Here is a 27,381-nt window from a genome sequence, read left to right as displayed (position 1 = left end):
GGAGGCCAAATCGTTGTAAAATCCTTACTTTTGATTCTGACAGAATCCTGCAAAGTCACGTGGGTAATTTTAGGTCATTTACTAAGCATGGAGAATTATAGCAATGTGTGTGGAATAAATATAAGACTTAAATCAGGTTCCTTCTAAACAAACTAAAATTCCACGAGATCCAAAGAGAAAAAAATACTTGTAATGCATTTATTAAACATGATTTGAATGTTACACCGTAAAAAATTTCAGACCGATACAGATGAAAAATCTTCCAACGACTCCAAACCATTCACTCATTCACTCCAACTACATACATGCACTGATAAACTGTAAAAACAGCAACGGTATCAAATGTGATGAATACTCATGAATTGTAACAAGTAGGTACATGAAACACCACAAAGTTGGGAAAATCTGTTTTGGATTTCTGCGCTACAGGCTTCAAACTAAAGCTGGTTGAAAATTTTCTCAATGTGCCTAATAGAAAATATACAAAATACATCTACTTTCACTGCACAAGTTTTCTGCATGTGTAATTGTTTTCAATGACATCTGGCAATGTGGTAGGATTGAGACAAGGAGGTAGAAGCTGTGGGGGAAAATCTCTTGTCTAGCAAGTACATACAGACACCCACTCACTCACGCTCACTTTACCGGGCATACAGACCCACTCATAAATGCTTATTTCACCAGCCATACAGACGCATAATCATTAATGCTTTACTTCAAGATCTTAGACATCCATTCATTGCTTACTCCCCAGCTATACAGACACCCACTCATTGCTTACTCCCCAGCTATACAGACACCCACTCACCGCTTACTCTCCAGCCATACAGACACCCACTCACTGCTTACTCCAAGTTATACAGACACACACTCATTAATGCTTCTTACTTCACCAGCCAGCCAGACACCCACTCATTAATGCACATCTCAGTCATACAAACAAAAACCCATCCACGCAGCTGCTTTCCTCGCCAGCCACACAAACATATTTCACCAGCTGCAAACACTCGTCCATGACTGCTTGTTAGGAGCCATATGTACATCTCCCATCCACAGTTTGCGACAAACCGCACCTCCTGATCTCAAAACAAGTAGACATCCAATATGAATGTCAATGACAACCACAACTAGCATTATATATCTGTAATAATTATTGTATAACATAGACTACACTTTATACAGGAAATGATTTATTATACATTCAAGTTTATACATTATCCCATGTGGTTGTTACCGGCGGCAGCCATGCTGTTCGTTAGTACACAGCTTGTGATAAGAACAGGTATTTACTGTGTGACTTTGCTGCCGTTGAGAGCCCCCACCCTCCCATCTCCTCACCACCTACGCCATACACCCAGCAGGCCATACATGAGCCAGCACAGAACCACGTAGGCACGGGCAGTTTTACTCTGCTGACCTCACTAGCTATGATAATATATGAAAACTTGGTGTGCAATTAGTTTCAACAGGAATCTGACGTTTGTGACGATCTATGTGGGCCATTATGTGTATGAACTCTGCTCACAATCTGGGATAAATCTGTAAGGGACTACTGTCAATGGTTTGTCTGGAAGCACTACACTACTGACTACATGGCAGCAAGGAACTGAACACACCCCACCATAGTAACAGTACATCAACTACAAAGTCTATCTTTGTAGGGAAAGTCTTACACGCAAGGTCTGACTGAAATACAGACAAAACTGAAGGACCATTATTTAACTTCCATAGGTATGAGGAAAGGTCACCATATCATAAACTGTCCAATGGTTTTCATTTGTCCAGGATTAGAGTGCAGATATCAATGCTTGATTTCCAGAAGTAATAAACATAATACAGCAAATAACACTTGAGCAGGTAAAACCTATTACTTCATTCTCTGTTGTTACTTGATAAGCTTAGTAATAAGGGAAGTTCAGTGGGAAGTCCATAGCCTGGCAACTGTACTTGCATGGTTAAACGGAGTGACACTTCATACCACTGACATTATCTCTTGAGAACAAAGGCATTCATCTCAGATGATATCAGCTTATAGAGAGAAAGAAATATGCAGCAGGTGTACCTCGCTTTCCTTTAAAATATATTTACATTTCAATACCAGTCTAGTAACTCACACACATACACTTTGAGATAAAGAAATAAAATCCACAGAATTTTTGTCACCAATGATTTTCTATACAAAAACTAATCATATATTACTCTGAACACAACTTCACGTGTCTGGCAAAGTCAGAGAAGACAAGAGGCAACTGATGTCTTCAAATCTTATAAATTATGACCCAAATTCCTAGAACTAGATGGCAAACTTGCAGACAAACATCATTCACTACAAAAATAACCTCGGAAGTATAATTAAGAGAGGACATAAAATCTGTTCACAAAAAGCCACAGGATCAGCGGGGCAGCTGAAGTCTGAATTGGTCCACTGTGTTGTTAAGGCCTTGTGTGTGCATACTAACAGTTAGTGAGGAGGAGCACAGGGGAAGCAGCGAGGAGAGTGAGAATGTAGAATCAGACGTACAGGTCAGGGTCACTTTGGAATGATAAATATGTCTACACGTCGGTCAACACGGTCAGGGGTCAGCAGTCTCATGTGGGGTCAAGAACAGGATAGGGTCACAACCCTTCCCTTATCATCACCCCCATAGTACTATGTCTCTTATATAATATTAACAAATAATATATTCCAGTTTGTCCATGACAGACACACACTACTTCGTCCACATGAACCACATTTTATCATTCACAATTTTGAGGCACGCATCTCCCGGTCACAATTCTGATGTATGTGTCTCCATGTAACATTTCACCACTTTGCTCCAGCAGAGTCTCGTCTCTTAAATCATTAATGTGTCGGCAGGCAACATGTACATACAAGAGCACATGGGCCGTTGGTCAGGTGGCGAGGCGAGGATGTCTGGACTAGGTGGCGAGGCGAGGACGTTTGGCCGGTATTGAATCCTCTTCTTCTTCCTCATCTGAATCCTCGTCAGGGTAATCCACCAGTCCCACCCGGCCAGTCTGTAACAAACAAAACCATAGTAGCTACATGATCAGCATACAGCCAACAGTGAATGCCATATAGACACAGGCAAACCTGAAGCTAACAGTCAATTAATCAAAACAATTATACAGTGTCGCTTCGGTTAATATACAAACAGACAGCATGATGTGTTTCACTATGTACACATTTAATAGCTGCATAACCCCGTGCTAAAATATATTTCCCAGGAGCCTCTAACCAATGTGATCGCTGTGAGTTCTCAAGTCGTATGGGGGAAGGTTTGGCAGCAAGCTGTGGATGATTGTGGGTTTCCATGTTTCACCCTTTGTGGACACCTGAGAGACGGTCTAACTTTAGGTGGTCCGCTAAATGATTAGCACTTGGCAGAAAGAGTCTTCAGCTGGAATCGTAGACTATCAAAAGAGAACAATAAAAGCTGAGTATGAGGTGAGCAGTACCTTGACAGCCAGGGGTCCCTCCCGGTAGTCTGCCGGGCTGGAAGGAGAACAGGCTGGGGTGAGGGCAGGGTTGACCCGGATGGGGCTAACCGGAGAGCCAGGACTGGACACTGGGCTGCCTGCTGGCGTCATCGTTGGTGACGCCGTCTTAAGGCTGATGTTAATCGGGGAGGTACGGTTCAGAAGCTTGGGTGGGGAGTCCCGGATGTCAGCTTCTTTAGACGCTGTAAACGGAACACAAGCTCAGATCAAGTACACAACCACATAGGTCACAACAGCATAATTCCTGCAAGATCAGAAAATAACATCTAAACACATTCAGTACTGTGAAGAGTGAATTCAGCAGTGAACGTCTGAGTGACTGGACATGGATTTCAGGGAGGGAGATGTGGCGTGCTTTACAGCAGGGATTCAGATTACAAGTGTAACATCTCACCTCTCTTGCTCTCCATCAGCTTAAAATGGTCAAAGTCTGAGTCGATTTTGTTGGAGTCTATCTTGTTTTTGAGGAAGTCTGACATAGGGATGATGGCCTCACCATCCTCCAGGTCTTCCTCATCATCAAACCACATGGCTTCTTCCTCATCCAGCGTGCGTGCGTCACGCCGAAAACGGTTGTTCCTCAACACAGACGATACATTGCTGTCAACAGACAGAGACATGATTTATGAAGATAACTGTTCTACACAAACGTAAAGGATGGCTGTTTTATGTAAACATCAACATGGCTGTTATACCTTGTCAGGGCTCAATTTTTAACGGTCATCTGAACTCCCCTGCGGACAACAATAAATTCATGTCTTCTGCTTCACGAGCAAGTGTAAAATGACCTCTGGCAGATGAAAAATCAAACTTTTGAAGCTACATTAGCTGGCCGGCATTGCAGGTGTGCAGGAATTTCACGGCCATTATGACAGAAGCATGTCCAGATTTACCACCCACTGCCGTGTTGCCCCCCCTCTCCACTATGTTACAACAACTGTCCTCATTAAAGGCAGGTATTAACCCTGAGCCCAACACTCCTCCCATCTGGTAACCCAGAACAGATGACTAGGTTTACAGCCAAGTCCTGGTGAACGAGCCTACATGTTGTCTGGAGTGGACTCCATGATGTTGTCATCTGATGAGAGGGCTTCAGATTACACACCACATGTGCTTTCCATTAGCCTAGCCCAAATGGACTCAAAAATAACCAGGGCCCTCTTACAAACAACTATAAACCACTTTTTGTACATAAATTAAATTAAGTTAAATTTACAAAATCAAATTCAGAATATTTTGTGCTGGACATAAAATTTTGACAGGAAAATTTCAGTCTTCCCACCATCATCATGTTATCCTGGTTCACGGGCACCATCACTACATTATGCTATGTTAGCTGGGAGGCGCTTGGCCTGGAAACAAGCTACATGTAAATTGTATGCGAATTACACTTGTTTCAAGAGCTATATACTCTTGAAACTGCTTGACACTGCTCAAATGTCTTTGGGACAGTCTTTCGGGTCAGCAAATAAATCCTGCAGGAGTCTTTCAATGAAAAATAGTAGACATAACTGTCCGGCCAAGCAAATTCTGTGCCAGGCAACCAAATTCTAAGCCAGGAAATCAAATTCTATGCCAGGCAACCTCAAAGACAGGAAATATCCTTAAAATTGAGCCCTGCTAATCATGGATATGGCTGATCTACATGAACATGGGATGGCTGTTCTACATAAACAGGAGAATGATATGGCTTTCACAAGATAAAAACAAAGACTCTAATTGGCCTTCTCATTTATCGTTATCATGTATGTGGAATACCGTAAGCCACAATATGTTCCCAGGAAAAATAAAATGTAATGCGTATACTCACTTTTCAACTGATGGCTTGTCTTTCAAGCGATCTTGCTGCTGCTCATATTTCGATTTGATAGTTTTAAAGGTGTTAACGTAAGTGACCTTTTCCAGCTCCTTCATGTGAGTTTCCACAATGTGGTTGCTTAAAGATCGGATTTCTTCCTACAAACAAGAATGTAGAGATTTTCTTTAAATCTTTTCAGTCATCAAATAGCTGCCCTTACTTAAATCTTACTCAATTAGAATTCAGCTCAAAACAGAATGTCATGAATTTTGTACTTTACGGTATCTTATATTCACAGCGAATCAATAATGGCATATCCATTCTATCATTCTGCTCTCCATGTGTGCAAAACGTGCTCAAAGAACCAATTATTTTAAACCAGCCTAAATAATTCCCTTGTCTGTGAATGTGTTACCTTTGCTACAATGTGGGTCGCATCGTAACTTACCATTAAACCATAGAATCATTTTAACACTATACTTAGTATGAGTATACAATTTACTGAGAGGCAATAAATTCAGCTATTCTTGGAACAGGGATGAGAACGGTAATGGGAACAAAAAAAAAAGTCTATTTTATATTCCCACTGGGACAAGCACCACGACTGAGCGAACAAGCAAACATGGGTGTGTGGAGGGATGGGGGCTGGGCTGTGAGCACGAGAGGGTGGTTTTCCCCTTCTAGCTGGTTTTAAATTTTTAACGTTTTGATTATGGTAAGATGAACTGAGACAGCACTTAAGAGGGTATATTTTATAGTTCAGTTTGGTACATTGTGTGAAGAAAGCCTTTGAAATTTCATCCTGAAAAAACACATATGCGAACATCTTATCTAAAAACAGTTCAGAGCAATATCCATTTATAATTAAAACACTAGGATATCATTTACACATATTTTGAATTAACTTACTTTGGTGATGTTGTTATTGTAACACATTTAGTTCCAGCAATGTTTGGCAGTAAGATTAAAACCAACAAAAGACAAACCAAAAAGCATGACCAACATAACCAGCATTTGGTCCACTGACCTATATGCTTTTGTGTGTGCATGTGTTCCACGATAGTCCTTGTTCCTCTGACTATCCCATGACTTTACCAGGCACATCAACTTTTCAAATGTCTCATTCCAGAGAAATCGTAACAGTCTATGCACCAATAGTGAGTGATAGTCTTTTCCACCCATGCCCACTTGAAGCAATTTTTAATCCCTGCCCCTGTATCTCTCAAACGAGCATGGTTATTGTCTTTCTTGTTGAGAAAATTTGCCCTTCTGATGTGCACGTGTAGTTAACATTGCACATTGCTGCAATGCGTATATGCTAAAGTACATAAATGGTAATAGTAAAAGCTGTTGATGTCGTAAAATGGTCAGTATACACCCTGTTCCCAATGCCCCATCATTTCAAAGCTTCTCAGTTACATCTGCAACAACTGTCTGGTTTATACTGGTGATATGGAGGGATATGCATCTGAGGTAAAGTCTTGCACAAAAGCAGGTAGTAAAGCAGCACTAATGGATCAAGCCCTTTGTGCGCTTCAGTCTGCTCAGGCTGTTTTGCAGACAGAAAAAAAGTAATATCTGAAGGACCACGAACGAAACCTTATCCTCCCCCCACCCAAACAAACACACACAATTTTAATTACAAATTTCAACGAATCTAGAGTCATATTCGTCACTAGAAAAGTCAAAAATGTGCAGAAATTGGTAAATACAGAAAATACTTCAGTTTAGGTTGTTTAATGTCCTCTTCCAGGAAAGCATTGATGTAATTAACCTCATAAATAAGGAACAACAATGGGTGCCACACGTACCACTTTGATGAACTCAAACAGCTCTATCATTGCAGAGTTGAGGAGGTTGTAGCGGTCCCCATTGGCCATGAAGGCGTCCACGACAGCCTGGAACAGGTTCCCTTTGACAATGTACCGGTTATAGAACTCCTCTTTCAGACCAATGATTTTCCTCATTAATCGCAAAGCACCTGCAAACAACAAGAGAAGCTTCATCATCAGCCTATTATACCACCAGATCTGGTACCAACTTTTCACAATGCAGAATATCTACTTCTGTCACAACGAAATGACATTATTTCTTCAGGGAACATGATCTGTCCAACTGTAACAAGTGAACTTATTGCAAGCCTTGTGATGTACTTGTATACAAAAGTTCTGACTTACAAAGGACAATGTGCTTATACAGACGTAGAATTGCGAGTTTTGACTTAAGGACAGCGTGCTGATACAAAGCCAGAAAGGTGTGTTTTGACCTGAGCATGACACTGTACTTACATAGAGCTAGAAATGTGTGTTTTGACTTGAGCAGGACCAGAACTCTTCTCAGTAAGTCTTTGTTAATCACATAATTCTTTATATGGTAGGTATGATGTTCCACACAAAATGAGAGCAGCTCCAGTATCAAGCCGAGCAACTGTGCAGACTGGTAGTCATCTGAAAATCACATAACCACATATATGTAAGGCAGAGGATACATGTAGGTGATGTTCAGGTATGTTACTGATCTGCTAGACCCCACCTGGACAATCAGTCTCCAAACAACAAAATGACTACTGCCAGTCAATGACAAATACAGTTAGGAGTTTCATGTTCAAAAATAGGTAAATAATGACAACTTGGTGTGTCATGGCTTTTATCATGGATGTGATTATGGTCAAGAAAAAAATAATCAGACCATTGTTCACTTTCTTTAAGCTACCACAACGGGTCCACTTTTGGTCACCTAATACAAAACACAAGTACATGTACTCAATATATAATTTCTACCAAGAGTTCAGGTGAACACAACATAGGCGCCAACAAATGCATTTGTTTGGAATGTACAAAAGTATATCAGCAGCATTGAGGTGAGTTTAACCCGAGGGGAATCTCCATGGGTGCGACACATCGTCATCTGTGTATATATGTATCCACCGAAAACTGTAACTTACACATAAAGCCATTGGAGTTATAGCCCAGACACGAAATCACATCTATTTATACTACAGGAAAATGGTTATCTGGTTACCTTGACAGCCGTGAAAATGGACAAATGTGAGTTGTGACACATCATCCATGTGAATCTATGTATCCATCAAAAATTAAAACTCTGTGGAAAACTGTTATAGCCCGTACACAAAATCACATCTATTTATACAGTATATATAGGGAAATAGCAATCTGGTAACCACGACAAACGCGGAAACTGACAAACGTATCATCCATGCATGTATGTATCCGCCAAAATTTAAAACTCTTCCCAGAAAACCACTGGAGTTATAGCCCAGACATGAAAGCATATCTATTTATATAACATATATAAGAAAATTGGCTATCTGGTTACCATAACAACTGCAAAAATGGACAAATGTGAGTTGTGACACATCATCATCTGTGTATCTTTCTATCCACCAAAAATTAAAACTCCATGTGGAAAAATGTTGGAAATGTAGCCCTGACATGAATACGGATGGACGAACAGATGGACAAAATCACCATAACATAATACGCTCTGCCTATTGGCGACGGTGCGTGTAAAAATCAATATTGCCACAAAACTAATGACTTGTTAAAGCCCACCACTGAAGTCTTAAACGTCTCCCAAATGCTTACCCTAGAAGCTAGTAGCCATAAAAACAAATGTTTTCTTCTTTCCAATAAATACTTTCAGTTGTTTCCGAAACCAGAACCATGGATTTAAAAAAAAAAAAAACGAAAATAAGCAAATTTGCAGAAAATTTACATGTTATATTGTGTTATGACCATAATAGCTCTTCCACCTGTGTTCTTACCGTTGCTGGGCTTATCTTCTGTCGTATTGGCAAACAATGGAGCTGTCAACACATGCATACTGTGTTTGTAGAAGAAACTCAGGAACTCTGTTTTCTCAGTCTTCTGAAAATGGCAAAACATTAGTAACATAAGTAGAATTAGTAATGTCTGTACCTTAGTAAATTTACATCTATTTATTTGTTTGGAGTTAAACGTTGTACTCCAGAATATTTCGCTTATACGATGGAGGTTAGACCTGAAGTAGGGTGGTACCGAGGAGGAAACTGGAAAAAGCCAAGAGAAATACTTCTGCATCCTGTTTGAAACCCCACATACTTTCTGACTGAAATTTACCTAACTGTTGTAGCCTGAGCACAGAGTGCATTCCATGAACATGAAACTAAATGGTACATAACCTCCTCTGGTGATTATCGTGTCACAAGGAGCACTAAAACCAGGTTTTCTATTGGAATCGAGGACATGTTTTCATACAGTAAGGAAAGGCTGATACGTTCAACTTTTGACCTCAGAATGGTCGATTTGTGGAGAATTTGTGGGACAAACTACATCCTCTGTACCGGAGAAATTTCGTTATATTTATTGCTACTTTCACCACAAACTGTTGTTATAAAAAACATACGGTTCATAAAAAAAATTGCACAAACAAGTGTATCTTGCTTTACACTGCACCTTGCTAACAAAACTTACATTTGCTGTTGCCAGCATATTTTCTGGATCTATCAGAATTCGGAGAATCCCCATCAACTGCATTGCACCACCCAGCTCTGAAATGCAACAAATACAGGTTAGACCTAACCAGTAATAGTAACACTGTTGCTAAAATGTTTATCAGCACAATAAACTAACCTAGCACCTTTCAAGGCATGTAACAATATAGCTTTGTGCAAATTTCATCTGGTAATGAACTTTAACCATTTAAAGAACTCATGGTGCCATATACACATACAAGACAAGTTATATAACACATATAAACAACATGGTGGCCTGTATATCTCCTACACAAGCCTTCTGCGGCAGCCTGTTTAGGGCAGACCACATGGTATACCTCCCACATAAGCCTTCAGCGGCTGCCTGTTTAGGACAGACCACGTTATACCTCCTCAACAAGCTTTCTGCGGCTGCTTGTTTAGGGCAGACCACATGGTATACCTCCCACCTAAACCTTCAGCTGCTGCCTGTTTAGGACAGGCCACAAGGTATACCTCCTACCCAGCCTTCTGCGGCTGCCTGTTTAGGGCAGACACATGGCATAACTCCTACGCAAGCCTTACCTGGATCTGTATCATTCACCATTTGCTCTATGACTAGGTTAATTAAAAGATCCTCCTACAAACATAAAACACAGCTGTCAACTATAACATACTCAGGTAATTGAACGTTTAGCAGCACGACAGAAATGCCACACATTAAGCATTTCTAAACTTGCATTTACAATAAACGACAATATTCTTTTTAACACAACAGATCATGTACAGAAAAGCATGTGATGGATTTTATTATTATTTTAGCCACATTTATATGCACAATTTAACAGGAGGGTAATCAACAAAGTAGGACTGAGAAAGGGGAGATAATTACATCATCAGGCGTTTGTCCTTCTTGTAGAATGAACTCTCTCACCATGGACGGACTAAATTCGACAATGTAGGAAAAGATGTCTATTGCTGCTGATTTCATTTTCTCATCATCCAAACCCTGCAGAAGTGACCAATAGAACAATAGTTTCAATATAAAACAACAACAGTTTCATAACAAAATAAAATCATACACACCACCATAAGATACACAATTTGAGTATAACAATTTCCCTGCAGCTTGGACTTGCTGGAAACACAAAATGACTGTCATTACTTCAGCAGACCCCACAGGTGTCCACTGCTGTTGGTTGATGAACTCTTGAAGGATTAGTGTCCAGGGGCCCGACTTACTAAGCACTCATATCATGCATCTTGTGTAACATCCAAGGCAACATACAGTGAAGTGATATGTCACCCTGGTAAATGTGTTTGATGTAGCTTTGCATCCCAGATGTAGCTAATTTTCCTATTTACAAAGATGTTTGAACACCACATTATTCAAAGAGATTCTAAGAAATCCAATAATGCTTACATCCATATACAAATCGCCTGAAAAGCTAGAATCCACCTCTCATTACAGTTTTGATACAACTTCCCAGCTTAAAAGGCAAACAAACCAGAGAGTCTACAGAGTGGCAATGGCAGTAAATCTATTGTTTTAAGTGGATTTGAAGTCGTTACTGCATTTCTGTGAAGCTCTTCCCACAATATGCAGTTAAAAGAGCTTATAAACTTTGTAATTAGTATCATTTATCATTAAATACATCTAGGCATCAATGATTTACAGTTTAATTCCAGGAAAATTAACAAGGTACAAAAATATCTGATTGTCATTTCAGGATTTAATGGCAATGAACAAAGTTAACAAGTGGCACTTACCAAAATGATTTCTATGGCTGATAGAACTCCTAAACTTGATAATGTCTAAAAATAGAAAGAATAATGGTGATTATTTCCATACATATATCATGAAGTGATGGTGAAAACACATATGAACAATATGAAGAGCACTTTGTTTTGCTGTTCTTCTTGTTAAAACAAATCAATAACAGTTTAATACACATTATTTCATATTAATTTACGAAACTGGCATTTTGAGCCTAACTCAAGAATATTTCTTCAACACCACGATGATACTGTTGTAACATGAAGCAAGGCTAGATTGCTGTCCTTCATGGTAAATGACCTGAAGTTCTGCACATGAGTTACTGTGGTTTACTTTCACATCATCTGAGTTGGTGGCAAGATGACAGAAGGGAGTGATTAGCCCCTCCCCCATTTCATTACTCTGGCTTGCACTAAGCAACTCTGGTTGCTATTCCTCGCCACATGGGGTCAAGTCACTAACAGTTAGGTATACAGGTCTCTCGACTGGTAGGCCTAAACGTACCCATGAATGAAATCTAAGAAAGTATTAGAACAGGCCATTACAAACCTTGTACCTCCAAAACCTCCAAACACTGTCTGAAAGCATGGCCACGCTTAACAAGGAATGTACATGCACAACATACACTGTAGACAAACCAATTATTGGGGTTCGGCCTACGGTTGTCTGCTGAAGCCCTCATTAAAAAACGAAGGTGTGTACAAATGTATTTGTAGCCAGAAACGTATTTCACTGAGAAAAATCAACTTCCTGTGTACATGTATTTCCAAATTAATATGTCAGTCTACACGCACATTTCTTTTTTTTTTTTTTTTACAGTCGGAACTGGCCTCCTATTGCAGAAGATTTCCTTTTCCTGCTTCTTTATACCGGGAACCTCCAGTCAACTCAGAAAACATACTCCAGGCGAGGTTTCCAAAAACTACCACAATTTACTTTTAACCCTTTTCAGCAGTACTGTGTGCAAGCCCAACATATCAGGAGGCAGGATTTGTATGATCTGTTATCGCATTAGGCAAGGCTCCCACCCAAAAAAGATAATAAAATTCAAAACCCTTTCCAAACCTTAAGTTCAAAATTCCAAACCCATAATTAACACTGAAAGATTGTTTAAGATCTCTTTAGAGCTGAAAGATCTCTTTCGCACTGTAAACCTGCAACAGTAACATGATGTACAAGGAGAAACTCAAAGGACGTTACCATCAACCACAGAGTCTGCGAAAATAAATATGGTCAACAAACCCAGAACTGGCATTACAGTACCATATCTGGTGTGCACTTCATTTTTTTGGGCGATATAATTTTGTCACAAATTTGGGGCCATGTATAAAGCATGACTGACTGACAAGTGTTTATGCTACATTCAAAAATACTGCTGTCTTATGGGTGGAAGAAAACAAAAATCTAAGAAAACGTCAACCAGTGGCAAGTTTCTGTCCACCTATGGTCTGACAACAATAGGATCCAAAACCCCTACGTTGGCGTCTCCTGTCTGCTGTTTAGAGCATACTTATAATTACAATTAAATGCACTTGTTTCAATCCAGTCGTTTTTACTGGGATGAAATTGAGCCAGCAGATACAAAGAAATAATTTGCCACCAACTTTGACATGACTAGAGAAAATTCCTAGAAAAAAAACATACTATTTCTCAGAAGTAACATTAAAAATTTACAGGGCATGTGTCAGTTACAAGTTGCAAAGTTTTGGTATATTTTACTGTACAATTCTGTTCATAGTTTTAAGCTTTTCAATTCTGCTGTTGGTCTCACAAGATTTGTTTTAACAAAGAAACTAAACAGTTCATGACACACATTCACATTTATGTCTTTATCAACTAATTCTCTTGACAACTGTGAAGAATATCAGGGTTCTTCTAATTTCTGACCCTGGCTAAATTAAACTGCGCATGAAAATGCTCCCCCAGGGCCTAATCTGGCCTCAGAAGGGCAGGGGGTGGAACCACCTGTGAAGGGCACCTCATTGTTGAATATTTCGATTCTCGTACATTTTTAAGGGCCTCGGTTCCTGTGGTTGACCTCTTCCCCACGTTCACACCACAACACGTACCTAGCCTGAAAATTCAGTCTTTGGATAGCTTATATTTACTGGTATGTGGAGAACTCTGCCATTCCAGATGACATGTGCATCTGATCATCACATTGTATCATAGCTACCCCAGACCATCATCAAAAAGTTGCTTGTTGTGGGTAACAACCCCTGCTTTTTTAAGTCAAGTCGAGTCAGTCGGCATTTTTTTTTTTTTTGGAAAGTAAATTAAAAGTAATTCCTGGCCTGCATAATCTGAATGCTAATTGAATTATCGCAGGTCCAATTTTTGCCACCTGCTTCAGGGCATACATTTCCGATTTTATATGCTCTTTAAAAACTTTGTTGTTTTCATAATCAAAATCTTTCACGCTGAGGTCAAATATTCCTTCTTCATTCTGGATCCTACATTAAATTTGAGTAAATTTACAAACTTTAGACCTACACAACTGAAGTTGAAAGGAATTCATCGCTTTCACCACTGTGGCGAAGGGACGCCAATTTGCTTTTTTCCACACAGAAATTACATTTGCCAGAACTAATGCGGCGAATGGCTAGTCTAAGCCTTGCGACTAAATAGACAGTTCAAGTCTTATAATGAATTCGGGCTGTTTCGTTTTTTCTTTTTTATTTGATTTTTCTTTTTTGATGCAAAGGGCACTTCGAAAGAACGGCAGCGTCCGGTAATCAGACCCTGAGAAGCGCTGGATTTGGCGCTGTCCATGCATTTCATCGACCAATCATGATACATGTACTAATTCAGTTTCGTCGTCAACCGATGTTGTTCTTAAACGTATAACACGCAAGTCACTTTTGTTTAAAATTATCCCTTTGGAGATAGGTACAAAACACATACGAATGGGACTGTAAATAATATTCAAGACCCATATTTGATTTTTCAAAACCATGAACCAAAATTTCAAACCAGTTCAAGGCCTTAAGAGTCAAAAATAAAATTCAAAACCATATCCCGAAATTCCAATCCGCGTGGGATCACACATCACTGGCTTCATAATCAAAATGTTTTATGATTTCCTGCATACAGTTTTGCCCAGACTTGATTTCCGCACTACTAGTGACAGGTAAGATTATTGCATTGCCTTTCCCCAGCAAAAATCATGTGATCGATGGGTAGACACATGGAAATTTCGAGTCCTGTGATTGTAAGTGGCTTGGAGATAAAACCAATCTGTATTACTAAAATTTCATCCGAGGGGACATGGCTAAATATAAAGTTAAGTAAGTATTAATGTTTACGAAATATGAGTGGAAGTTGACAGTCTTTCAAATTACACAAGAATGAACAAGAAGTGTTAAGCTGCAACGGTACAAACACACGTGTAAGTGTCGCTTTTATCACAATTCGACATCTTCATCTTATCTGCTGCTTTTTTGCAAGTGTGGACTCGTGGTGTGTTTAAATTCTGCTACAGCTTTGTACATGGACAGCCATGCAGTTTAAAAACAGATATTTGACAGGACACTCCATGTGCATAAAGGTACTGGGTAATCACACTTAATCTCCACAGAGTTCTCTCCCAAATTTCCATTTATCACAATAACTATAACACAATAAACCTGTTACGAAGGGCATGTACTAAAATTATTATGATTAAAACTGAGGAAAACATGAGTTGCTGGTGGTAGGAGCGTAGGCTAACTGATCAGTGAAGCACGAGCTGGTTTATCTCACTCTTAAACTGCCAGTCTAAACCTCTGACCAACCCATTTGCTGCCCTGCGGCTCCCACTAATAACCACAACCAATGCAATGATTCCTGGGATACACTTCCAAGGTGAAACTTTAGGTCATTTACCGTATACCAACATAAAAAAGTTCACTTCAGATACATGTTGGGTAAAATACACGACATTAACTCACCTTGAAAAACGAGTCTCGACTATGGGGTTGTAATGTTTGTGAAAATGTGCAGAACTCTTTAAGGAAGAGAATGAGATCCCGTCGCTTTTCATCGTCCGTTTCATCACCCGTCAACTGAGCAAATAACGTCGTCAGAAAGGTTTCGTCATCCTGTGGTAATACAAAAAGGTTGGTCTGAAGAACAGGCATAAAAATCCGCTCAGCAATCAAGATAAATCTTGTGAATGGCCCCGTGTCAATCCTTTAACAATCTATAAATAGCACAGCCCAAATACTGTCATCTACCAATCATCTGTTTGTTAACTTACAAGGTAAAATGGTTCCCACAGGCAAAACCACAGATATGCTCAGGGTGACACAAATGCTGCATTACTACAAGTAGAGACTAACTCATCTTCAAAAGCTACTTCAGTGAAACCAGCCAGAAACAGGAAAATGATATGAGGGATACCGTATGGAACAGAGCAAACAGCATGGTTCAACAACATTTCCCATGAATAATACTTTTAACCTTAATTAGTGAAAAAGTCTTGAAAAACAAAACTTAGGCAGATTCTGTGTAAGTTTCCTCATGTGACGTAATATTCCTTTTGTGACAATGTATCAGGAAGATAAAACGTCAAGTAAGGCACTGGTATCACGCCATGCACGTTTGAAAGCACATTATTTGTCGCTATACGTCAGCGATGGGTAATGTCAAGTGTACTTGCATGACATTACCCCAGGCAATATTGGAAAGGACAGACAACTTCTGTTTCTGTAATAACCTCCGAGACTAACAACAGTGGTGTTGTCAGTGCATTTTTTTTCACAAATTATGAAAGCGATTCAGATTATCCCCACGCTTATCATTTTTAGCCCGCTTTTAAAACTCAAGTAGCTCTTTAAAGAACAATCAAACTCAATTATTCCAAAACTGTTAAACTTTTGCTCTCTGCAAAACTAACCACCCTTGCTAGTAGTAATACAAGAAAAACAAAAATTGTAAAACCATGATGTGTTACTTTGGCTTAATTACATTTCAGATCACTGACTCAACTGTGAAGAAGTTATTGCAGTACACAGAACTGAGAAATCAGAGAAAATCATTATTTATCTAATTGCTGATTAACACCATACTCGAGACTCTTTCAGTTATACACTGGCAGTCAGTTTTATGGATGAAGGGAGAGAGTGTCCAGCTCCAAGGTAAACCACTGACCTTAGCTAGTTATTGATTAACTTTTCTTGCTTGTGACATTCAAATACATGCACCATATATAGGTGAACGGCGAATGGCCTTAAACAAAAGTAAGACTGCACAGCCACATGAGCATCAAAAGCTTGGAGAATGCTGCAGAAATTACATTATACTACACTGATTAAAGTTTGGGGATGACTTTGACAAGCTGAGAATAAGATGAGCAATATATATATATACACCCATTCAGCAGACCCATTTAGTTATTTACATGATTGTTTAACACCACACTGAAAAATTTTCCTTTCACATGTCCAAGCGCACAGTTTTTGTATCCAGCCATTAAAACAGCAATTTACTACCCTAACACCAGGACTCAAACTACTGGAATTAAACAACCAGTTCAACACCAGGGAAATCAGATTCACACTGTTGTGATTTAACATGAAACAATATATTCTCTTTCTTGAATAAACACTATTCCTTTAGGGTTAATTGTTATTTAACTGACAATTCTTGACTTAGTTTTCGGTAGGAACAGTTGTTCAGGTTACATAAAGGTTACGTGACTGATGTAGAACATAAAGGTTACGTGACTGATGTAGAACAAATAGCCTGCCAGCTATTTCATCCAAGCTGGCAGTCCTAAACTGGTAGACAATGAACCTGTGATGTTAGTGACAAAAAAATTGAAAGGCAAGGGTTTAATGTGGAATGTTCATACATGTAGTTGCAGTATGTGCTTAATAAGACACCTGACGAGTTAAAAAATATAAAAGGGTAAAAACCATCAAACTCCAATCATGTGAGTGTGAACTTGATCTGTAAAGCCAGAGTAAAATATTAATTTTGTTTCTTGATGCTGCGCAATCAGCGACAGCTGCGCTTCTTTGACTGGTCAAAAAATGGATTATCCTCTGTCAATAAAGGTGGGTAATGCCGACACATTTTGGCATGAAAGTATGACAGGTTACAGTTACCAAAAGTAATGTGCAGGCCAGATCGTGCTAACAAAATTTTTGAACACTCAGAGCTGCTTAAGTTTTGCTTATTTTTCTTTAAGTGGTAGACTAATGAAACCAAAATCAACTCTGTACTTTAACAGAAGGGAGAGAACTATACACTCTACATTTTACATAGGTCTGAATTCTCTCCCCTAGTCAAAGAGTGCAATGCATCATAAAAAAGCATCCTTGCACACGAACAAATTTTTGTCTGGAGAATTTCATATGAAATGCTGTTTTCTCTTCCTAAGCTCTTCATTGGCTAATATCAATTTCCTGTCCTAGTTTTCTAGTTTATCTCCCATGCTACTTCCTGTACATCTTCCTCTACACTGGCTACTTGTGCACTGTCAATGTTCACAAATCAAGTACTTGTACATGTATAATATGATCTATCATAGGACACCTCGGAAGATTTGGGGAAAAGTGAGTTTAGGAAGAGGCTGATCACTGGCCCCAAAAGGGGCTCACGTTATGGCCCAGAGTGACGTGTGCAATGCTTGCCCAAGAAAATTAGCCCGGCAAAAGCCAATGAACCTTTATAAATTTGTCATCAGAGAACAGTGACACACACAGAGACAAGAACCTGGGTTCACAAAATAACCAGGTGATTCTTACCCATGAAACATAAGATAATACTGCGCTTTCCACATGAAAAGGACTCAAATATATGGCAACAGTACCTTCACATGAATATCCAATTTAAGGTATTGTTTTCAAGATGTATGTCTCTAAATGTCAACAAACTCCCAATCAAACATAAAAGAAAAGTTTGGTACAATACAAAACAAAGCATAATGCTTCAGGCCAGCATTACAGGGACAGGTCAATCCACAACAAAAAGGTATATATGTGTAATGTACATGGACCTCAGCTTTTTGATGTTGCTATGGAGGATTTAAGGACAAAACCCACCAGAACGACCAGCTTTCAGATGGTCCCTAGTTCCTTCTTCATAAACGTAAGACTCACTCCCACTTAAATCAGTTTTAACACAAGAAATTAATTAACTAATTTCCAAAATGGAAGGGATGCATGTTGTGTATGTAGGCAATGTAGCAACATCATAACACTATTGTCAGAACACAGAGTCTGCAAGGAAGAGCTGTTTTGTAGCCATTTGTAAAGAAATTCACAATTCTCAATATTAAAAACACTGATAGTCACATATAAACATCCCTGATTTTTGTAAAGAGAGAAACTAAGTCTACTGCAATAAAATACATAGAGCATTGTGTGAAAAACTTCAGATTGATGCCTTGCATGACAACTGTCAATAACTAAAGCTCTGTACTTTTAAAAGAAGTATTATATTTCAGGCCTCGTCGTTTGAAAATCCCAGGAGTGCTATTTTCAGTCCTCCTTATTTCAGCAAGGAGTGTGAAAAGCTCTCCTGGAAATAGTCCTCCTAAATTACTTTAGGAGAGCTATTTCATAAAATATACAAAAACTGAAAATCTATATAAACATGGCTGCCATAGTTTTGGTAAGTTAAATAGCTTTGACCTGGACTATTTTACTGAGGGCCTGCATGGTCATGGGTGGATAACAGGTGTCTTAATGAGGGTAAATTCAATACCAGAAGACAGCACAAGTCAGAAGTGTCATTGTCAGAAGTGTCATTGAATGCTGTGAAAAAAAATAATAATAATAAAAAAAATAACAGCATATAATTCCAAAAGATATGAGAAGTCATCATTGTTGCCCAATAAAGATGTAATTAGCTGCTAAAAGCATGTGTTTTGTGTTCGTTTTTTCTTCAGGATTAATTGTAATTTGCAGTGTTGGGTTAAATTAAGTCATTGATGGTGAACTCCTATTATAGTCATAGTTTAAATATTGATGTCTCGACAGGGAAGGGGTTCCTGTTGTATACTTCATGAAGTCAGCGACAGCTCTTCCACGGAGCTTGGGTACCAACTGCGCCTCGTGAGCAGCGCAGGTTTTGCACCACACCTCGGTCACTTGCGTCAGTCCATCCTCGCTACTCGTTTTGTAGCCTATTACATTTCCTGTTGGCCATGCAAGGAAGGTTTTTAGCTTCACGGAAGACATCCTGTTGAAGACTAGATCGTGAACGTTCTGTACGGTGCACTTAACCAGTACACATGCCGTTCCCTTTCGCCTTGCAAAGGCAACGATTGTCACCTTCAACACAGAAGAGTTTGCCTAAAGTTACCTCCCCTGTCACGGCGGCTGGCGTGCGATTTATAGAGCTCCCCAAAATGAGTTTAGGTGCGCGTAGGAGCGCGAGCGCGCTCCTTATATTTCAAGGCCTGATATTTAAATCCCGAGACAAGATGTGTGAAGAGATCATGATGTGTACAAGCGTGGAAAGTTTTGGACAGGTAGAAAAAACATTTTCTTGTCACAAGTTACAGGTAGAAAAAATATACTTCAACTCCAGCTGACAAATACTCTCAATGTCAGGGTCAGCATCAGAAATTTTTGTTGTCCTCATTTTTGAGATCAGAAGATATGTTTATCAATTTCCAAACAGAGATCAGCAGCCAGGCTATTTTACTAGTTACGTAGCAAACTTTCAGGGATTCTTACAAGTCAGATTTCTTACTAACGGTACCCTACAGCCTTCCACTTTTTTTTTTTTACCTATTTCTAACATTTTAATACCCTTTTCACCAATATGTGGTCATAAATACTATATTATATGTACAGCAAGTTCACACTTCAGGTATTCAGTGTTAGCATCTTGGAAACGATGTCATGTAGTGTTTACTTTGAGGGACTTTTTTTTTCTTCAAAAAATGTAAATTCTTACTACTTAGAATAGCCCAAACAATAAATACAACAATGTTGACAAATTTAAAATGATACATTTAACAATGCAAACAGTAACTAAACTTTGATAGACAGATAGACAAATACTTTTTAAATCCAAATCTGAACGTCCTACGTGTAGAATAGTCATCTCCTTCTGGCCAAACCTCTGCTACTAAAATATCATACACTTTTACACATGCATACATGAAGATCAACGGAAAATGGGGTCGTAAAGCTGCAGTTTACATGCATGTCCTTTGTTACGATCAGTTTGGCCAATGAAAGCCTCTCGTATAATGTGTGCACAGAACCTGAACACTCAACATAACACGCTGCTCTACTTGTTGTTCAATGCTAACTTTCACCCCAGTTCAGGTCAACCAACCGTAGCATTCAGAAATAATGAATGAAAGTGGGTCACACAGGGTTTAGCTCTCTGATGTACTGATGTGATAGGCTGGGAACTTACAATGTTTGTACATGTACAACTTAATAAGCTCAAGCCATTTACCCTTGTACAGCAACTTAGTCTACAGGTATTGGTCTCAGAGACAGTGTCACCTCCTGTGAAAGACTTGATTGTCATGTACATGATGCTGATCCACACAACATGAGCAGAATGTTAAAACTGATTTATCAAGCACACTGGAAGAATACTGATGGGATCATTTAGGTATGTTTCCACAGCAGTTCAAGTAATGATGGTTATATATTGTTAAGTTATGATAAGCAAATTATGTGTTTTAGTTCATGCTGAAACAGTTACTGTATCTTTATGAAGCCGCATGTACTTACGTGTACATGCCTTCAACAATGCCAATAAGTAAACTGGACTAAATCAGGCCTGAAGCCTCTGCTTTAAATCACTAACAGAGCATAGGTTTTGACAGAATGTGTTACCTGGTTGTGATTGTCACAATCACAGACCTGATTCAGCAGTTGTGTATCTAAAAGGAGACAGAAGCACCAAATCCCACTGGATGGCCTCTAAGTTCATAACTAAACCTGGCACAGAGTGAGCCTATAAGTTCATAACTAGACCTGACACAGAGTGAGCCTCTAAGTTCTTATCCATACGTGGCACAGCAACTAACACCATACTCACCTGTAGCGTGCTCACTATTTCCACTTTGTTAAAAAATATGAATGAAGAAAGAGCTGATAGCATGTTCTCTTCAAAGACGGTGGGTGTGGGGAGTATAACATCATGAATGTACTGTACTCTGTAAGTCTGGTGAATCTTAGTCAATAAATCTTGGTTGAGGATTGGGATCACTTCTTTGAACCGCTTGCTACTGCGTAAAAACTCTCGGTGTTTGGCTGGCTGAACTAACAACGGGTCGTACTCCAGCACTCCAACAACGTCAAATATCAAGTCCTCACTGAACATGATCTCAAACAAAGCATTCTTGTTCAAAAGGAACATGCTTTTAAAAGTGTCATACAGATGATGTAATCCATCTAGTTTTTCCAGGTCCTCACATATCTGGAATAAGTCCACCAGCTTTCTAATGTAGGAATCTCTCTCAATGGCACTTGATAACTTCTCTCGCCGAATAGGAGAAGGAAGCACACTTCTGAAGAGTTCAGAAATCTCCTCCAATTTGCTAAGTTCACAGGGAGGCAGTTCTATAGGTGGAGCTGTGTCTGGCAACTCATCAAACTGTTCATCACCAGACTCCAATACATCCTCCTGAGTGATTTCCACAGATGGGTCTTTGCCTTGTTCCTACAATGGAATGTAACAAGCAACCACACTTTAGTACTTGCTACATGTACAGATGTGACATTAAAGATAAATTTGTTTTTGATGCAAATAAGCAAAGATGTATTTCTACCCAATGTTTAAGAAATTCCTACCAAACAAACAATTTTATGGGTGAAAATTCCTACAATCCAAATTTTGATCTACTAAAGGCATTACAAAACAGATATGTAATCAAACAACTATTACTAGCAATTTATGAAATACTTCTGAGGGGAAGTAAAAAGTGCACCTGACAAATTTTCTCCCATATTTCTTCACATCCTGCTTTTTCCTGAAAGCTTAAAGCCAAGTCATAGTTGTCCGCTTCTGACCACACTATCAAAGTTTCCTACAAAATACAAAGAAAAGACAAGAATGACACAGATGAAAACAATAATGTAAATGGAACCCCGGGAAAGTCTTTGACACTATCATAGTTGCAAACTGGCTAAATTAAAAAAATACTTTCTTGCAGAGCAAAATTAATGCTTATACATCTCGCATAATCAATGCAAAATACTAGTGGTCTGGTGCAATGATGGATACACCCACCTGCTGTTTTTGATAGGCCGTGTCTGGGTGGATTCTAGACTCCAACAAACTTGATCCTGCAAACAAACAAATATGAGGACTTTAGCAACAGTGGCTAAAACAGTTCATCTGCCTACAGAACAAAAAAAAAAACAACAGCATACTGCTACCCTTAATTATTTGTGTAAATGTTTGATGATTTGATCCATTAAAGTTAATACATGTAGTAAAACAAAACAAAGTAGGCCACCAGGTTAATACAGGTGCATATGTACCTAACTCTGCTCTGACCTTTAAATGCAAGACATATAACAACGGTCTGCGCTGTTAGGGAAGTTTATTCCAGTATGGTGACTGGTACCCTCACATTTTATCTGATCAGGTCCTCTACTGTCACACTTCCCTTCTATTTTACATGCTTTCATATGACACAGGCCTTTATGATGAAAAATCAATGTATATGACTGTTATGGTCAAAGTAAATAGTGTAACCCAATATAATAAGCACATGAATATGAGAAGTACAATCCAGAAAATTCTCTGACCCTGTCCGAGACTCAGACTGAACCCACTTAACATGTGAGCTTATTTGATTATTTCGCTACTTAAAAAACAATGACTTACTGGTATGGCAAAATCATTAGAAACAGTACGCAAGACTATTTCCTCAGAATATGCAACAAAATTGAAAGCAGTGCTGACCTAGTCATCACGAACATCAGAGAAAGCACCTCGGCATGAACACAGTACTTCAATAATTTTACTATATTTTATACAAGAAAACAGAAAAAAACATCCCTTGTGTGCGGGAAAGACGAAGGAGCAGGGTTTAAATCCTTCAGTTGTAATAAATTCAGAGAAGAAAATTTATATCATAACATTTATTTAATTTTAAGCGATGTCCGGTGAGATGCCGTCTTCTTATTTCCATAAACCTTTGAACGCCAAAACTAATGAATTTTGCACCGACTGTGTTAATTGTTATCTACAAACTGTTAACCACTACAAAGAAGGGCAAAATGTATTTTGGAAGATGAATGCAGTTTGGGCCCAGAGAGTATGCTACTGCCCGACATAATTTGTGATGCCATCGTTGAACATGACACAGCTTGTAAATGGACTGATCTTACATCTGTGGTGGTCTGCAAATGATACAGACCTGTCCCACTACGCTTCGTGAAATAGCCCAACTACACGTGACTAAATCGCTGCAACATGTCTGATTGGATAAAATTCTCAAGATGTCTCGACTCACATCAGCCATTTGTGCAGTATTGTCATTTTGTTCTAAATGTCATTCTGTGGAATCTCATTAAAATAAGAGTAACACTTTTTATAAAGACTGAGTATCCTGCTTCCGATTAAAATATGTTTTAACCAGGTGCTGTCTTGTCCTTTAACGCCAAGCGAGGAAGCTACAACTTCCTGTTATAAGGTATCAGGTTTGACCCTACCCAGGATTGACCCTGGATCTACTGCCCTCGAAGCTGACGCTACGAACTGAGCCATCGGAGCCGGTCCAGACATAGAGACCAGATTGTGATTAATTAGCTGGTGATTCCTTAAGTATGGTATTATATTGTGAAAAACTAAAAATTTCCTACCCACAGTATTTCAGACATATGAATACACCTATATCCAAAAACTGTAATGATTTTAAAATGAGACCCGTTCAAAGACAAGGATTATGGACTGGATAGGTATTAAGACCGGATTTGAGAGGAGTCAACTACCATAACACAACAGATTTAAACAGAACAATGGGAAGCCATTTTTCATGGGTTATCTCCACAGCCTGCCCTGCCAAATTTGAACATGTAATTAACTCAAACAACAACAAACATCCCGAGTGGAGCAATCATGCTCACGATTTTCTTCAGTTTGGTCCATGAAACAGTCTTGAACACAAAGCAATTTATCACATAACATATACTACTGGATAGCTTGAAAATTACGTTTTACGATTCTGTTGCATTGATAACTTTCCAGTCAACAGTTTCTGTGTTACTGTCACCTATAATGTGGTTGACCCCTCTCAAATCTGATCTTTATACCTGTCCAGTCTATCATTGCACTCTTTAGGCTGGCCTTTTAAATTTTATTTATTTGATTGGTGTTTTACGCTATACTCAAGAATATTTCACTTATACGACAGCGGCCAGTATTATGGTGGGTGGAAACCAGGCACAGCCCAGGGGAAACCCACAACCATCTGCAGGTTGCTGGCAGACCTTCCCACTTACGGCCGGAGAGGAAGCCAGCATGAGCTGGACTTGAACTCATAGCGACTGCATTGGTGAGAGGCTCCTGGGTCATTACGCTGCGCTAGCGCGCTAACCGACTGAGCCACGGAGGCCCTCTGCCTTTTAAATGAATAACACTGCATTCCCAAAACTCTTTTTTATCCCACAACTTTTGAAAATCGTCAGCTTTTTTCCAAATTTTACAAACAGACTTGCCAAGCAGAGACATATCTGAATACAAATTTCTGATTATGCGTAGCGTCAAGAGCATGGTAATTTTAAAATCATATTGAGATGGTTGAACATAAGGTGTCAAGAAAGGTTCAAATAACAACAACAATAAAAAAAAGCCAAAAAAAAAACCAGCGGGTCATATCATTTAGTGCGTTATTCCATCTAAGCATGAAGGAATTTGGTTAAGATTCCACATTTCTGACAATCACAGTAACAAAGCTCTATCACGAGCGAACTACAATGCTCAATGTACAAAATGATCCATTCATGATTGTCACACAGAATCTAAGAGTACTGACAAGATGTATGTCAACTATCCCATAGGACAGGACTTGCCCCCATAAGACTACCTGTCCGTCTGGCACTGTCCAGGTGTTTGTTTACCCTTGTTATAAACCCCCATTTACAAGTGACTGCCACAAGTGAACTTGTGAACTTGGTGGCCTAAATTGAACTTCAGAAACGTACGTAGGACTGCATGTACAGATCATAACTTATACCACAGGGTAAAAATAATAGCTACAGGAATAGAAGACCCAAGAGCCTGAATAATCTCACCATCAGTTTCCGAGCGGACTAAAAGAGACATTCCTTCCAACCGGTCCACGTACGCCGATGAAACATGACCAGTGCCCCGATCGTCCCACTGGCGGTCTTCATTCAACATGTACAATTTAACCCGCCTTCTTGTGTCTGCCATCGTTATTGCTTCCTATCACAAAACTGTAGCACTCTGTTGTTTTTCCCGAACATTCGGATTTACCGTCCACCTGACAGGGGAACAGACCCCGTCGGAAAGGCCTTCCCTCTTCTCAACCAAAACACCACAGCGCATGGGACCTAGGGAAAAAAATTTGAAATTGAACCCATTTCACAACAACTAGTACAGAGTGATTAAACACGAAGGCCTGGTTATTGTCAAGAAATGGTAGTATCAATCTCCCACCAGACTATACCTTATCTCACTAGCATCAATCGTTGAAAAACACTTCCGATAAACACTTAGCCCTAACTTGCCGCCATATTGAATGGCTAATAGTAATTCTACGGGGATTCCTCTCTACTCGCAAGGTTTCCCGCTGGAAACTTCAAAATAGAAGGGAGGTAAGCCTGTTGACATCTGAGTTCATTCATGCAGCAATAAGTATGTTTGGACGAATCCTTATAGTAAATTTCTCACCTGTTCACCATACATTTTAAACCACATACACAATTTAATATATTTTATACATTTCAGACTTAAGCTACATTGATATTTTCAGCCAATGAAATGAAATGATATCGGATATTATAAGAAAAATTATAATCTAGTTAACTAAATGTCCTACATGTACATTGATCAGGTAAGGCAAATTTTAAAGAATAAAGATCGTCAAGAGTTATATTTAACTGTAACAAAAACATGTCCTCTTTGTGTATGGTAATAAATCCAGAACATTTACATTTATTTAGTTTAGCATCTAGGTATATGACTATTGACCTGTATGATACTTATTTACTTTTGACACAAATTTAATTGCCTATTTATACATCGTACACAGTTGAACTTTTTTATGAAAAGACCAATTTTAGTGAGTTTGCAATTACTTTTTTGTACGGATTAAAGTCGACCATGGTATGTGGAGGCCTATCAGTGGTACAGAATTTGTGTACAGTTACCATTAACAAGTGTACTGCTGATACAAGAATTAGGTGGACGCCCATTTTTTCCACAACATTGTGCACTACTCGTACACATTCGTTTTAGACGGTAGACGTTCAAAATTTTTCTGTTTTTTTTTTTAAATATAATATACTCTAAGATAATCTTCGAGGCCGAAATCAGATTTATAAATTAAAAATATTTTACCCTTTGCCGAAACAGGTATTCTGATCTCTAATTAGGTTAGATTTAGTTTCTTTATGAGACAAACACAACTGTAACAAATTGTGAGTCCCACATAAAATTTGCTTTTTATGATTTAACCAAACAGAATCATAGACATTTACAAAACATAAAACTGTACAAAATGATAGCTATTTTATTATTTTTGCCTTGAATTAGCCTTATTCAATATGAAAGCATCTCGACATTATGTGTAGCTATGTCAATTTCCTCAAGATGCATCTAATTCACAACACATTTTATATCTCCTTTATTTAAAGAATTAATTCTCTTGTAATATTCATAAAGTTTGTAATA

The 27,381-nt window shown here is 38.9% G+C and overlaps 1 protein-coding gene across 1 annotated transcript; it reads right to left on the bottom strand.

Annotated features, from left to right (window-relative positions):
- Positions 1-198: 198 nt before the first annotated feature.
- Positions 199-26,221, bottom strand: LOC135467863 (serine/threonine-protein phosphatase 4 regulatory subunit 3-like). The gene is made up of 17 exons (XM_064745762.1): positions 26,156-26,221; positions 25,758-26,039; positions 22,744-22,799; positions 22,442-22,540; positions 21,550-22,173; positions 15,480-15,629; positions 11,544-11,588; positions 10,666-10,782; positions 10,359-10,413; positions 9,775-9,851; positions 9,087-9,189; positions 7,591-7,749; positions 7,114-7,283; positions 5,315-5,460; positions 3,899-4,104; positions 3,463-3,686; positions 199-3,021 (listed from the first exon to the last, which is right to left on the bottom strand). The coding sequence occupies exons 2-17, from the start codon at positions 25,897-25,899 to the stop codon at positions 2,923-2,925; spliced, it is 2,472 nt and encodes an 823-aa protein (XP_064601832.1). The 5' UTR covers positions 25,900-26,039; positions 26,156-26,221; the 3' UTR covers positions 199-2,922.
- Positions 26,222-27,381: the final 1,160 nt, after the last annotated feature.

Source organism: Liolophura sinensis, chromosome 6 (genome assembly GCF_032854445.1).
Source record: "Liolophura sinensis isolate JHLJ2023 chromosome 6, CUHK_Ljap_v2, whole genome shotgun sequence".
NCBI lineage: Eukaryota > Metazoa > Mollusca > Polyplacophora > Chitonida > Chitonidae > Liolophura > Liolophura sinensis.
The sequence above is the reverse complement of the archived record's forward strand: the minus strand, read 5'-3'. Positions and strand labels throughout refer to the sequence as shown.

Bases quoted from the DNA above. Each gene is read 5' to 3' on its own strand.
- LOC135467863 (XM_064745762.1), bottom strand. From the start codon at position 25,899: ATGGCAGACACAAGAAGGCGGGTTAAATTGTACATGTTGAATGAAGAC. The intron at 9,190-9,774 runs GTAAGTTTTGTT...TGCCATTTTCAG, and splicing joins ATATGCTGGCAACAGCAAAT to AAGACTGAGAAAACAGAGTT. The intron at 7,750-9,086 runs GTAAGAACACAG...TGTGATTTTCAG, and splicing joins AGAAGATAAGCCCAGCAACG to ATGACTACCAGTCTGCACAG.